At 36.5% G+C, this 14,570-nt stretch overlaps 1 protein-coding gene across 5 annotated transcripts in view; it reads right to left on the bottom strand.

The window, feature by feature from the left end:
- HEATR5B (HEAT repeat containing 5B) overlaps window positions 1-14,570 on the bottom strand; it is a 102,177-nt gene that overhangs the window by 86,239 nt on the left and 1,368 nt on the right. For all 5 annotated transcript variants that reach the window (XM_004418142.3, XM_087436894.1, XM_087436895.1 and 2 more), the window contains exons 3-7: window positions 11,622-11,833; window positions 8,552-8,660; window positions 6,804-6,953; window positions 1,869-2,040; window positions 273-430 (exon numbers count right to left, since the gene is read on the bottom strand). In XM_004418142.3, the coding sequence (XP_004418199.1) occupies window positions 273-430; window positions 1,869-2,040; window positions 6,804-6,953; window positions 8,552-8,660; window positions 11,622-11,833 (801 nt within the window). The remainder of the gene's footprint in view (window positions 1-272; window positions 431-1,868; window positions 2,041-6,803; window positions 6,954-8,551; window positions 8,661-11,621; window positions 11,834-14,570) is intronic.

The raw sequence follows: 14,570 nt of genomic DNA, 5'->3' as shown, positions 1-14,570 counted from the left end.
ATTTTACATCTGATTTTTTGCCAAATAAAATTTGGGAAAATTTTGTTAGATATTTATAATATATACATTAGACATAGGCTTATTCATACGTCATTAAGTATCCACCTTTCCATATAAGCATGTAATTTAGAATTTGAATGCAATTCATTCATTTGGTAAAAAAGTTTTGAAAGAAATCAGACAATATTAAAAATCTCTCTGTGTGTGCTGTTAGTAAGAGTCTTTCATGAAATTTCACAAGTGAAATTCTTTTATACATATATATTACAAACCTGTGTAACTCCAACTCTCACTTCACGATTAACAGACCCTCCGACTTTTAACATTTCTCCACCGCTCTTCAAGAAACCTGACCCTCCACGTAGAAATCCTGTGGCCATGAGTTCTAAGACTTCCTCAAAAGTTGCTCGCTTCACATTCTGGCGCATTACTTTCAGGAAGAAAAGTAACTTCATAAGCAAATATATTTTGCTATTAGTTAAATAATATTTTCTAATAATCTAGCTTTAAAATTCAAGTAATTATTTTTAAGAATACTTCTAACATAAAGGAGATAGTCATTTAGTTTTCTTATAATCTTAAAATTTACCATGTACTTGTAAAAACAAATTCCATATTGAAGCAAAAAATACTAAGCAAAATGGAAGGAGCTAGAAATTAAGCAATTCAATAAATCTATGCCAAAATAGTTGAACAATGATGTTAACCTTGATATGTGTAACACTACAAGGACAAAGCACACTCACAGCAGATACTGCTAATTGACCGCAGCCCTCATTCCCAACTAAGATGGACACAAAGAAATCTGTCAAGACCACACTTTCTATGCAACGGTTGCCAACCAATGGATTAAAATGTCACTGGACTGCAACTGGCTTGCCATCCCTGATACAGAGCTTCATATTTTATAATGTCCTTTCACATACAGTAGCAAACAATCCTCACAAAAATTCTGGAGGAGAGGCATAAAGCTCATGATTAAGTATGTAGGCTTTGGAACTGGACTGTCTGAGTGTTAATTTAGTTCTGACACTTAATAGAACACAAATACACAATCTCTCTAAGCCTCAATTTCCTTGTTTATAAAATAGGAATAACAACAGTACTTATAATTCACAGCGCTTTTGTAAGGATTAAATAAAACAATTCTGTTATATGCTTAATTCAGTGCCTGGCACATAGTCAGCACTTAATAAATGTTCCCTAACATCATCATCATCATCATCATCATCTAATTCACTTATTGAAATAATTATCATTAAAGATGAAGAGATCAAAGCTCAAAGGGTTTCACAGCTAATAAACATAAGAGCTAGGACTTGAATCTACAACATCTGATTGTCTTTCTACTGTACAGAGATGGAGTAGGGGTGGGGACAACACAGTATGTACTCATGACCGTCCCTGAAGCATCTCTATGGAACTGTGAGGAAAAGCAGAAGTCACATGAAAAATCAATGCTGCCTCTGATTCTGCTTACAATAATGGTCAAGAAAAAGTGAAAAATAATACTATGCTATAAATGGGGATTTACTCATCAGAGATTGAAAGTAAGAAAGCATATAAAGTGCCAGATTTCAGTCCCTTGGATAGTATAAAAAACGATTTCATAAATCTTACTTGCTTATATGTCCTACATACTTGCTACATATTATCTTGTACACTATCATTATAAAAAACGTCTTGGCTATATCAAGGAAAATGCCATTTGAGTACTTTCATCTTATGAAAAAGTAGACAAAGATACCTAACAATTTAAATCTTTTCAAGTGACTTGCCTGTAACTAATAACTCATTTAGAAGGAAGCATTCCATATACCTTCAAATATCTTTTACAGTCTAGATCAGGGGTTGGCAAACAACGATACCTGTTGCTTGTTTTGGCATCAATGCTGTAGCCATGACTGTTCCTAAGAGTTTGGACACTGCCACTCGTACCCCATAATTTGAGTTTTCCAAAGCCTTAAAGCAGAGAGTGGCTATATTTTCCAGTTCAGCAGTCCACATGAACACAGCTTCATTCTGAAGTTCTAGCAGACACTGGAATTTAACAACAACAACAAAATAAATTACTTCCTGGACTTCCACTTCCAGAGATGGAGTAACAAGAACCAGACTTACTCTCTCTCCTGAAATAACCAAAAAATTGGACAAAATACATCAAACATCAGTTTTCAAGTCACCGGACACCAGGCAATGAAGGATAGTGATCCTTAAGAGATGGAAAACAAAGTGAACCCTACAACTGTCCCAGCTTACTGCCTTGTGAGTTTCTAGTACTCGGGAGGAAATGTTTAACATTAAACTCCTACATTAGAAAGAAGAAAGGTCTCAAATCAATAACCTCAGCTTCCATCATAAGAAACTAGATGACGTACAGCAAATTCAACACAAAGTAAGCAAGAAGAAAAGGAAATAATACAGGTAAGAGAAGAAATCACTGAACTAGAAAATTGAAAAAGAATAAAAATGAAACCAAAAGCTGCTTCTTTGAGATAACCAATAAATCTGATAAATCTCTAACCAGACAGATGGGGAAAAGAGAGAGAAGTCACAAATTACCAAAATTAGGAATGAGACAGGTCACATCACTACAGATTCAGTATACACTAAAAGGACAAAGGGAATATTATAAAGTTTATGCCGATAAATTCAACAACTTAGATGAAATAGACAACTCACTCAAAAAGAAACAGATAACCCAAATAGCCCATATCTCTTTTAAAAATTGAATTTGTAAACAGTATGGAGATTCTTCAAAGAATTAAAAATAGAGATGCCCTATGACCCAGCCATCCCACTACTGGGAATCTATCCAACGAACCTGAAATCAACAATCCAAAGAGGCTTATGCACCTCTATGTTCATTGCAGCATTATTCACCATAGCCAAGAAGTGGAAGCAACCTAAGTATTCCTCGACTGACGACTGGATTAAGAAAATGTGGTATATATATACAATGGAATACTACTCAGCCATAAAAAAAGACAAAATTGTCCCATTTGCAACAACATGGATGGGCCTGGAGCGTATTATGTTAAGTGAAATAAGCCAGAAAGAGAAAGACAAACACTGTATGATCTCACTCATATGTGGAATATAAACCAACACATGGACAGAGAAAACTGTATTGTGGTTACCAGGGGCAATGGGGCTGGGGGGTGGGCACAAGGGGTGAAGGCAGTCATATATACGGTGATGGACAAACAAAAATGTACAACCCAAAATTTCACAATGTTAAAAACTATTAAAACATCAATAAAAAAAATTGAATTTGTAGTTTAAAATCTTCCCCCAAAGAAAACTGCACGCCCACAGAGCTATACTGGTGAATTAACCAAATGTTTAAGTAAGAAACAATACCAATTCTATACAAATGCTTCCAGAAAATCAAAGAGAAGGGTATACTTCCCAGCTCATTCTGAGGCGAGTCTTACCCTGACAGTGAAATCTGACAAAGATACTACAAGAGAAGAAAACTATATACAGATATCCCTCGTTAACATAGGTGCAAAAATTCTAAACAAACTTTTAGCAACTCTAATCCAACACTATATAAAAAGGATACTATATCATGACCAAGTGGGATTTATCCTGGGAATGAAAAATTGACTAAAATTCTAAAACTAATCAATGATATTCATTACATTAGCAAACTAAAAAAGAAAAGTCATACAATCTTCTCAATAGATGCTGAAAAAGCATTTAACAGAATACAAGCAAAATTGGAGAAACTGAAAAAGATCAGTGGATTGTGTCAATACTAATAATGTATTATTATACTGGTTGCAATATTGTACTATACTTTTGCAAGATATTACCAGTGGGGGGAACTGGGTAAAAGTTCATAAAGACCTCTCTATATTATTTCTTACAATTGCCTGTAAATCTACAATTATCTTAAAATAAAAAGCTTAATTAGAAATCACCAACAACAAAAACAACAAAATAAATGAAATTTAAAACAAAAGGTATTTGACAAAATCCAACATCCATTCCTGATGAAACCTCTTAGCAAGCTAGGAATATAAGTGCACTTCCTCAACCTGATAAAGGTCATCAAGATAAAACAACAGTTAACATCATAGTTAATGGTGAAGGACTGAATGTTTTCCCCTTAAGGATCTGTAATAAGGCAAGGATGTCTGCTCTCACGTTTTCTATTCAACGTTGTATTGAAGGATCTAGCCAACGCAATAAGGCAAAAAAAAAGAAAAGAAATAAAAGGCATCCATATTGGAAAACAAGTAAAACTATCTTTATGCTTAGGCAACATGATTGTCTACGTAGAATATCTGATAGACTCTACTAAAAGAGCTGATAGAACTAGTAAGCCAGATCAGCAAGGTTGGTGGGTACAGATCAATGTACAGAAATCAATTGTACTGGGGCCGGCCCCGTGGCTTAGCAGTTAAGCGTGCGTGCTCCGCTGCTGGTGGCCCGGGGTTCGATCCCAGGCGCGCACCGATGCACCGCTTCTCCAGCCATGCTGAGGCCACGTCCCACATACAGCAACTAGAAGGATGTGCAGCTATGACATACAACTATCTACTGGGACTTTGGGGGAAAATAAATAAATAAATTAATTAATTAATTAAAAAAATCATTTGTATTTCTATGTTAGTAATGAATAATTAGAAATTAAAATTTTTAGGGCCGGCCCTGTGGCTTGGTGGTTGAGTGCGCGCGCTGCGATGCTGGTGGCCCGGGTTCGGATCCCGGGTGCGCATCGAGGCACCACTTCTCCGTTCATCCTGAGGCCGAGTCCCGCATGCGGCAACTGGAGGGATGTGCAGCTACGACATACAGCTATCCACTGGGGCTTTGGGGGGAAAAAATAAAATAAATAAAATCTTTAAAAAAAAAAAAAAGAAATTAAAATTTTAAAAAAAATCAATACCACTTAAAACAGCATCAAAAATATGAAATACTTAGGGATAAATCTGACAAAAGATGTGCAAGACCTGTACACTGGAAACCACAAAATGTAGCTAAGAGAAATCAAAGAAGACCTAAATGAATGAAGAGATATATCACGTTCATGGGTTGGAAGACTTAATATTTTTAAGATGTCAACTTTCCCCAAATTGATCTATAGATTCATTGCAACCTGAATCAAAATCCCAGCATGCTATTTTTGTAGAAATTGATAAGCTAATACTAAAATTCATATGAAGTGCAAGGGACAGAGAACAGTCAAAACTATTTCGAAAAAGAACAAAGTTGGAGGGTTAACACTACCTGGTTTCAAGACTTATTATAAAGGTATCGTAATCAAGAAAGTGTTATTGACATCAAGATAGACAAACAGGGCCGGCCCCGTGGCTTAGCGGTTAAGTGCGTGCGCTCCGCTGCCGGCGGCCCGGGTTCGGATCCCGGGTGCGCACCGAGGCACCACTCCTCCAGCCATGGTGAGGCCGCGTCCCACATACAGCAACTAGAAGGATGTGCAGCTATGACAGACAACTATGTACTGGGGCTTTGGGGGAAAAATAAATAAATAAAATCTTTAAAAAAAAAAAAAAAAAAAAAAGATAGACAAACAGATCAATGGAACATAACAGAGTCCAAAAATAGACCCATACAGATATGGACAACCAATTTTCAACAAAGGTGCAAAGGCAGTTTAGTGAAGAAAAGATAGTGTTTTCAACATGGCGCTGGAACAAGTGGATATCCATACACACACATACATACACACACACACACACACACACACAAAACTTTGATTCATACCTTGCACCATGTAAAAAATTAACTCAAAATGGATCCTATATCTAAGTGTAAAACTATAAAACTTCTAGAAGAAAACTTAAGAGAAACTTTGCATCAGGAAAACTTTTCTTAGATTCAACACCAAAAGAACAATCTATATAAGAAAAATTGATAAATTGGACTTTGACAAAATTCAAAACTTCTCTCCTTAGAAAGGCACATTTAGAGAATGAAAAGACAGGCCACAGATTGGGAGAAAATATTTGCAGATCATGTATCTGATAAAGGAATATACAAAAAACCTATAAAGTACTCTCAAAACTCAATAAGAAATAACTTAATAAGATGATGAGCGAAAGATCTTAATATACTCTTCATCAAAGAAGATATGAATGGCAAATAAGCACCTGAAAATATGCTCATCATTAGTCATTAGGGAAATGCAAATTAAAGCTGCAATAAGATACCTGTACGTATCTATTAGAATAGCTAAAGCTAAAAAGACTGGCAATACCAAATGTTGGTGAGGATGTGGAGGAAGTAGAAATCCCACACATTGCTGTTGGAAATGTAAAATGATACAGTACTTTGGAAAACAGTTTGGCAATTTTTTAAAAGGTTAAACATAAATCTATCATATGATTCAGTCATTCTACTCCCAGGTATTTACCCAAGTGAAATGAAAGCACAGGTCCATACAAAAACTAGCACACAGATGTTCAGAGCAGCTGTTTTGTAATGGCCAAACTGAAAGCAACCCAAATGTCCTTAACAGGTGAAGGAATAAAACAATTGTGGTACATCCATACAATGAAATATTACTGAGCAACAAAAAGGAATGAACTATTGATACATGTAATAATGTAGATGAATCTCAAAATAAACATGCTGAGTGAAAGAAGCCAGATCAAAAAAAAACAAGAGTGCATACCACATGATTCCATTTATATATAATTCTACAAAATGAAACTAATCCAAGGGAAGAAAAAGCATGCCATCATATTTTAAAACTTAAAAAAAAAAAAAACATTGATTGTTTAAGAGCAAGCAGGATAAGGAGCAGCATTATAAACTGGTCGAGTACTAACCTTGGCAACTGCGCATCGAACAGCCATCGACCTGTCAGTCAAGAGGGACCTAGCATTCTTGTAAATATCACGATGACAGGAAGCTGCCGCACCACCCAGTCCATTTAGAACTTTCTGTAGACTCATTAAGATTTCACTTCGCCCTTGAGACTAGATGCGAACATAAACCAAAACTTAAAAACTATATTGTAAAATAAATTCCACATTTAAACAAGAACATACACATACCTAAACACAAAAAAGTTCTCTAGGCCTCATGGTCTCACCTCTAAATTGTAAACAGTAAATAATGAAAAATAAAACAAACTTAACTATACTAAAAAATACCTGAAAGGTAAGAATAATTATTAACTTCAATTAAATAATATCTTTCTAGGAAATTAGGTTGCAAGAAGTAAAAATATTCCAACGTTTCCATGACATGTTGAAGTGCAATGTAATGAGAACATGAAGACAAATTCAAAAGCTTCAATATTATATCTCAAGGGTCCAAACTTTCAGAATGTAAAAGATTAAGTAAAAAGTAGTTAAAAAGCAATATAAACCATTTAAAAGAATAAATATCCAACACATTTAAAAATCTTGTCATAGAGATACACCAAACCCTCATCTTTTTATAACTAACCCAAACTCTTGTTTTCATACTCTCATAGTGCCTGATTCATCTTTCTAATAGTATACTGATTCAAACACACATCTCTTCCACTAGACTGTAAGGTTTTTGAGGGCAGGGACTATGTCTTGTTCATCTTGAAATGCCTAATGCCTGACAATATGGCCTCAATTCTTGATTAATAAATGAATAGACATATAATGCCCAGAAGAGGTATCTTTAGCTTTCCTAGACAAGGAAATTAGACTGAGAGTCTAGAGCTTAGACTATTTTCAGTTAACCCCAAGTTGACAAGGGATTTTCAGAAGTAACACCAAACTGACATGACAAAACAGAACTATTTTTACTTGATATTAGCTGCTGTGGAATGAATAGTGTCCCCTAAAAAGGTTTGCTCAAGTCTTAAGCCACTTTACCTGTGAATGTGACTTTATTTGGAAATAACATCTTTGCAGATGAAATTAAGTAAAGATGAGATCATATTGGATTAAGGTGGGCCCTAGTCTAATGACTGGTATCCTTATAAGAAGAGAAGAATATGGATGCAGAACACAGATGCACAGGGAGAACGTCATGTGACAATGGAGGTAGAGACTGAAGAGATGCATCTACAAACCAAGGAATACCAAGGAACATCAAGGATTGCCAGCAACCAGTAAAAGCTAAAAAGGCAAGGAAGGATTCTTCCCAAGAGCCTTTGGAAGAAGCATGGCCTTGTTGACACCTTGATTTTGGACTCCTAGCCTCCAGAATTGTGAGACAATAAATTTCGGTTGTTTTAAGTCATCCAGCCTGTGATAATTTATTACCCTAGGCAGCCCTAGGAAACTAACACATTAGCTATGGCATAAAACATAAAACGCAATGCAAAAAAGTCCATAGGGCTAAATAAAAAATAATAGGTAAACCTATTCTTTGTCAAGGAAAAGCATTCTTTCCCTTTTCCCTGAAATAAAAGGTAATGCACATTAAAAGAAGGGGCAGGTGATGTGTTTTTTTGCGAGTAATAATGTTAAATTACCTTCTTGCTAAGCAACATGAGTACCACAGTGACAGAAAAAAAGCAAACATTTTTAACTGACATCTAATTCCTGCCACAGCAAAACATTTAAATAATATTTGTTGTAAAACTTACCTCTGCACTTTTCAAAGATTTCAAAAGATTATTTACTGTTTCTGGAAATGCACTGCCTAACATTCTCCCCATTTTTTCATAAAATGCTCCAACACAAGCCACTGCAGCCCTGTAAGAAGTAATATTTTCACTGGTCATTGTTCAGGTCAATATTACAATTTTATTATACTTTTCTCATTTTCAGAAATCAATTTATATTTGTGCAGGACACTTTTGGCTACAAATTCTTAATTTTCAACGTTCAAAAATACCTTATTTATTCTTTTTTTTTTTTGCTGGGGAAGATTCGCCCTGAGCTAACACCTGTTGCCAATCTTCCTCTTTTTGCTTGAGGAAGGTTCACCCTGAGCTAACAAGTGTGCCAATCTTCTTCTATTTTGTATGTGGGTCACTGCCACAGCATGGCCACCGATGAGTGGTGTAGGTCTGAACCCTGGCCGCCAAAGTGGAGTGCACTGAACTTAACCACTAGGCCACCAGGCTGGCCCCTATTTGTTCTTTATAATTGCAACAAATACTATGGTTAATCAAATTGTATTCTTGCTAGGAATGCAATAGAATAAATCTATATTTATATAATAAATCATACTTATCTTTTAGGAAAAAACCCAAGCTTTCCTTTATGAAGACTTCCCACATTATGTCAATCCACAATGATCCCTCTTTTCTCTCATTATATGTAACAATGTCAACCACTCATTTTGACAAAATTATATCGTTTACTGTGTTGATTTGACTATTTTATATATCTATATTTTATCCTGCCAATGGAAATATAAACTTCAGAAAGAGGAAATATATCTTACACATTTTTATATCGCTCAGTGCCTGTCTCTTAATATACAAATAGTAGTAAACAATTACTTGTAAAATTTAATCTAAATGGCTTTCATGGAACATTTGGCTACACAGAAAAAGAAATGTAACAGCATCCCATCTCTTAAGGAGCAAGGAAACCACCCCACTATCACTCATGTAAACAGTAAATAAAAAACCAAAAAATACAAAAACAAAAAACAGTAAATAGGTGTACAGCTGCGAGTTTATCTTAGAGGCAGGAGTAGGGCATAGAGGGGAAGAGCTATGTTTTGGAGTCTGGCAGATCTTATGTCTAAATCCTAGAACCTGCCACCTCATAGCTATGTGTGATGAGCATGTTTTACTCTAAGGCTGAGAGAGATTAAACAAATTTAGCTCACTATCACACACATAATAAATAGTAGAATCACAGCTTGACTTTTACCCTTTGACTCCAAATCCCATGCTTTTTTCAATACTCTACAGGCTGATAAGAAAGCTAAAGATGACTGAGGTCACATGCCAGAATATATTAGGGAATTCCCAAACAGACCCATAAATCCACTGGAAATACATATGAATAAATATGTAATAACGTAATGAATTCTACTTAACCAGAACTACAAAATTATGTATGAATTTACTAAGTGATGGAGAACCAAATCACTAAAGTATTAACATAGCTTCAAAATTTAAAATAAACTAGAAACTACTAATACTTTCTAATCTTTTCTAAAACTTTTGAGATCTACATCTATTCCAAACAGAAAATCCAATCACAACATATCTATGCAGTTGAAAACAAACCTAAAAATCAGTGCCCCAGTTCAAAATAATTTCCCCATTTCCTCTGTGAGCTATTATACTGGCCCCTGGTCCCTTGAATGCTGATGTTCTAAAGTTGTATCCTTGGCCATCGTCTCTTCTCCAACAATATTCTCTTCCTAGGTAACTTTATCCATAACAAAAGGTTCAGCCTACTCCCAAAGCTCCATTCTCTATTCACCGAAACTACACTCCCAACTCAGATCTCTAAAATCCAGACCAGGATTTCCAACTGCCTACTACACATTGTCACCTGGTTATTCCCACTTATACTCTAAATCAGCACACCCAGAAGTTAACTCATCATCTTCCCCTCATAATTTGTTCCCTCCTCTATTTTGTATCTTTCTGAAAAGCACTGTAAATAAGGTATAAATAAGCCACTTCTGTTTCCAATTAGAAGTTTCCTTTGCCTTGAATATAGTTTGGCAAACTGTAACCTGCAGGCCAAATCTAGCCCATCATCCAGCCTGCCACCTGTGTTTGTAAATAAAGTTTTACGGGAACACAGCCATACTCTTATTTACGTACTGTGGCAGAGGTAAGTAGTTGTGACAGAGATGTATAGTCCACAGAGCCAAAAATATTTACTATCTGGCCCTTTTCAGAAAGTTTGCCAGTCCCTGGCCTATCGCATCCATCTTCCCCTCTTCCCATCTTAACCCCTTACTTGACTAATTTCCATGTGTCATTCTTTGATGGTTGATCTTCTCTGACTGACCCTTCTTTGAGAAGCCTTCCTTGACACTGCTCTCTGCTCACACCACAGATAAGCTTATTTAGGTATTATTTTCCCTCCACAGCACTCCTCACTTTACTAGAACTGCAGATTTTCTTATCTGATTCTTTCACAGGGTGCATCCCTATAGCCATTATCCACAACACTTGCTCCAAAAATGTCTGCTCTTGATCCAAACCACAAGTATGGGCTAGTAGTCGGGTAAGCCCTTAATCTAGGTGTCAGCAAACTTGCAAGCAAAACAGTCTCTGTCTCAACTACTCAACTCTGCCATTATAGCACGACAGCAACTACCACTTAAATGAACAGGCATGTCTGTATTCCAATAAAACTTTATTTACAAAACAGGCAGCAAGCTGGATTTGGCCTGTGAGCTAGTTTGCCCATTCCTGCCTTAATTCCAACACTCAGCAATTCTTTACTTTTCTTTCTATCCCAGCCAAAAATATTATCTCCAACCAAATTACCAAAAGATCCCTGTACAAATTGCTGACATCATACCAATTCTCTATAGTATGCACAGTCCCAATGGTGAAGGAGCACATACTGAAATAGAACCCCTTCCCCAGACCTACTGAGAGCTTTTATTGTCAGCAGTATGTCTCAGATTCCATCTACCTGGGAGACTTTATGATCAGTAGTCCCTTAATCAGATTCGTTACTCTGAAAAAATAGACTTCAAGGGTCAATGTCAAAGTAAGTACTCACAATTTTGTTGGTAGGTAGGCTGCAGTGTCATCTTTATTTCTGATAATGTCGTTACATTTATCCAGTGTTTGAAAAACAGTATAGGTATCCCCAATGCTATAAAGGGCTGCAAGATTTTTAGCTAACAATTTTCGTGTAGGCGGTCCAGGTGAACTACTTATTAATCCAGTTAATTGTTCAACAAGCTTTTTCTGTTTTTCCTTTACATCTGTCTGTTATAAAAAATAAAGAACATCATCAGTTTTTCTTACATGTATTTTTGTTACCTTTTAATCAAAATAAACAATACTTAATGGTTAAGGCACTCTAATAATTAATATCTATATTACATTAGGCATGTAACTATGAGAATTTTCAAGATAACGAAAAGCTCAGTAAGACATGAACCATTCTTTCCTAGATTAAATATTCTCCTTCATTCTCCTCCAGTGTCAAAAAGTTAGCTGCCAATAAAAGTGACTACTCTAGATCCAAAAAGTTTCCATGCCAACTTACTAAGAAATAAACCAATAGTCAAAGGATTTAAAATACTGGGCATACAGACAACCGACGTCTTAGAACCCAGACAGGCTCCCTTATAAAAGCAAAGTCAGTAGTTTATAAAGTTACAGGTCAGTGAAGGAAACCAGAAGACCTCTGAAGAGCCCTAGGCAACAGAAAAAATATTCAGATCTACCCATAATACTGAGAATTCATTCATTCATTCAAGAAATACTTATTGCGTACTTATTATATGCCATGCACTATTCTAGGCACTGGGGAGCAACAGAGAACACAACAGACAAAGTATCTGCCCTCGTGAAGTTTAGATTCTAGTGGGGAGAGAGAGCATTTACCAAATAAACACATGAATAGTGTGAGTTCTTACTGTTTTCTACAGATTAGTAAGAAAAGGCCTCTCTGGAAACAAGTGAAGGCGTGAGCTATGCAGATATCTAGGAGAACATTCCAGGCAGAGGGAACAAGTGCAAAGGCCTGGAGGTGGGAGCATGCTTAGCATGCTTGAGGACAGCAAGAAGGCCAGTTTGGCTGGCGCAGAGTAAGAGAGACCAAGGAGTAGGAGATGAAGTCAGAAGGGTACAAGAAACCAGACTGTGTGGTGCCTTAGACACCACTGTGAGAACTTTGTATTTTTTTCTGAGTGAGAGTTTGAAGCAGAGAGGGACGTGATCTAAAAGTTTTAACAGGCTCATTCTGACTACTGAGCTGAGAATACTCTACAAGGTACATGGCTGGAAGCATGATGAGCACTTAGGAAGCTGTCGCAGTAATCCAGATGAGAGATGAGGGTGGTAACAATAGAGATAATGAAAAGTAATTTAACTCTGGATATATTTAGTGGATAGAACCAATAGTATTTGCTGATGAATATGATGTGAAGTTTTAGAAGAAGAGAGAAATCAAGAATGCCTCTAAGTTTTATGACGAGGGGTCATAAAGGATGAAATGGTCATTTCCTGAGATGGAGAGCACTGGGGAAAGGACAGGTGTGGGAGGCGGAAATAAAGAATTTGGTGTTGGCTACGTTAACTTTAAGATGCTGTTCAGATATCCAAGATAGAGAGGTGGAGCACGCTGTTGGATACCTGGGCGTCATTATTGCATAGGTGGTAGTAAAAATCTTAAGATTAGATAATATCACGGAAGGAATAAGTATAGACTAAAAAAAAAAACAGTGTCCAGGACTCAGAAGGAGCCAGCAAAAGAGAATGAGGAGTAACTAGTGAAGTAGGAGGAGCACTAAAAGCAAATATGTCTTGGGAACCACGAATAGGAAGAACTTCACGCAAAGCGTGCATCAACATTAATGATAACAATCTATTTTTAAATTTGGGTGGAGGGTGTAGAGATGTTCATATTATTATGCTTCATAATTTTAATAACTTTTTATATACTCTTTTGCATTTTTCAATTTCACAACAAAATAAAACATATTTTAAGTGTTACAAGATAGAGGAGCAACGATGTCAAAAGCTGCTGACGGAGGTTTTTAAAGACAGAATAATGACCACCGGCTTGGGCAATTTGAGATCACTGATGACTGGACAAGATCTGTTTCAGTAGAGTGGAGGCAACAAATACCCAGTTGGAGGGAGTTTAACAGAAAATAGAAACTTCTAATTAGACTGCAAATGAATCCATGCATTAACCCAGAAACACCACCAAAACTATATTAAAGGGCAACCAAAAAAAAAGGCACAAATCCACAAGGGCAAAGAAAATAGGAAAAGAATCAATGCAAATATGGAAGCCAGGGATCCCCAACATGGAAAGCTAAGAAGAGATCCAACTTGTAACACAGAACCCTCTAAAAGCTCTTATTTGCTTTTTGTTTTTTGATGTCCTAGGTGTGTATGTTGGAGAGAGTGAAGCTGTGCCTAGAAATGAAGGAAATGGGTGAGAGTCTATTTAAGACGCTGTACGACTCCCATCTCTCTCTCCTCCATTCTGGACTAAGGGAGCTCAGGCATAGCTGTGGGCTGGGAAAACTGCACTGAAAACAGGCAATTAAGTGAAAGCTTACATACTGGGTGTTGAAGTCCCCAGCTTTCTCCCCTCATTCCCAGAACCTAGGCAGCTACCCATATACCCTAGGACACTAGAGTAGAAAAGTCTCTTCTGGGGAATGACTAGCCCAGAGAAACCTAAGATACTAACACCAGGGGTTCCTCAAAGAACCAGACTGGTCTATGGGGAAGCACAGTTAACAAACTTCACCCTGCCCAGGAAACTTTTTACTACTCATTTACTACTCACTCTTAAATTTGACCAGACAGCCCAAGATCATTAGATGTTTGAGGAAAGCACCTAATTTTAAAGACAGAAAATAAAACAGACAGATAATGAAAAGCAACTTGAATAAAACAGACTATGCAGAAAGAAGAAAACAGAAAGCAAAAAAAACCTATTAATAACTCCTGAGAAAGATAAGTGAAGACACTGGCATTG

This window comes from Ceratotherium simum, chromosome 11 (genome assembly GCF_057802395.1).
Source record: "Ceratotherium simum simum isolate JZ-2026a chromosome 11, ASM5780239v1, whole genome shotgun sequence".
NCBI classification, from domain to species: Eukaryota; Metazoa; Chordata; class Mammalia; order Perissodactyla; family Rhinocerotidae; genus Ceratotherium; species Ceratotherium simum.
This window is presented reverse-complemented; position numbering and strand designations above follow the sequence as displayed.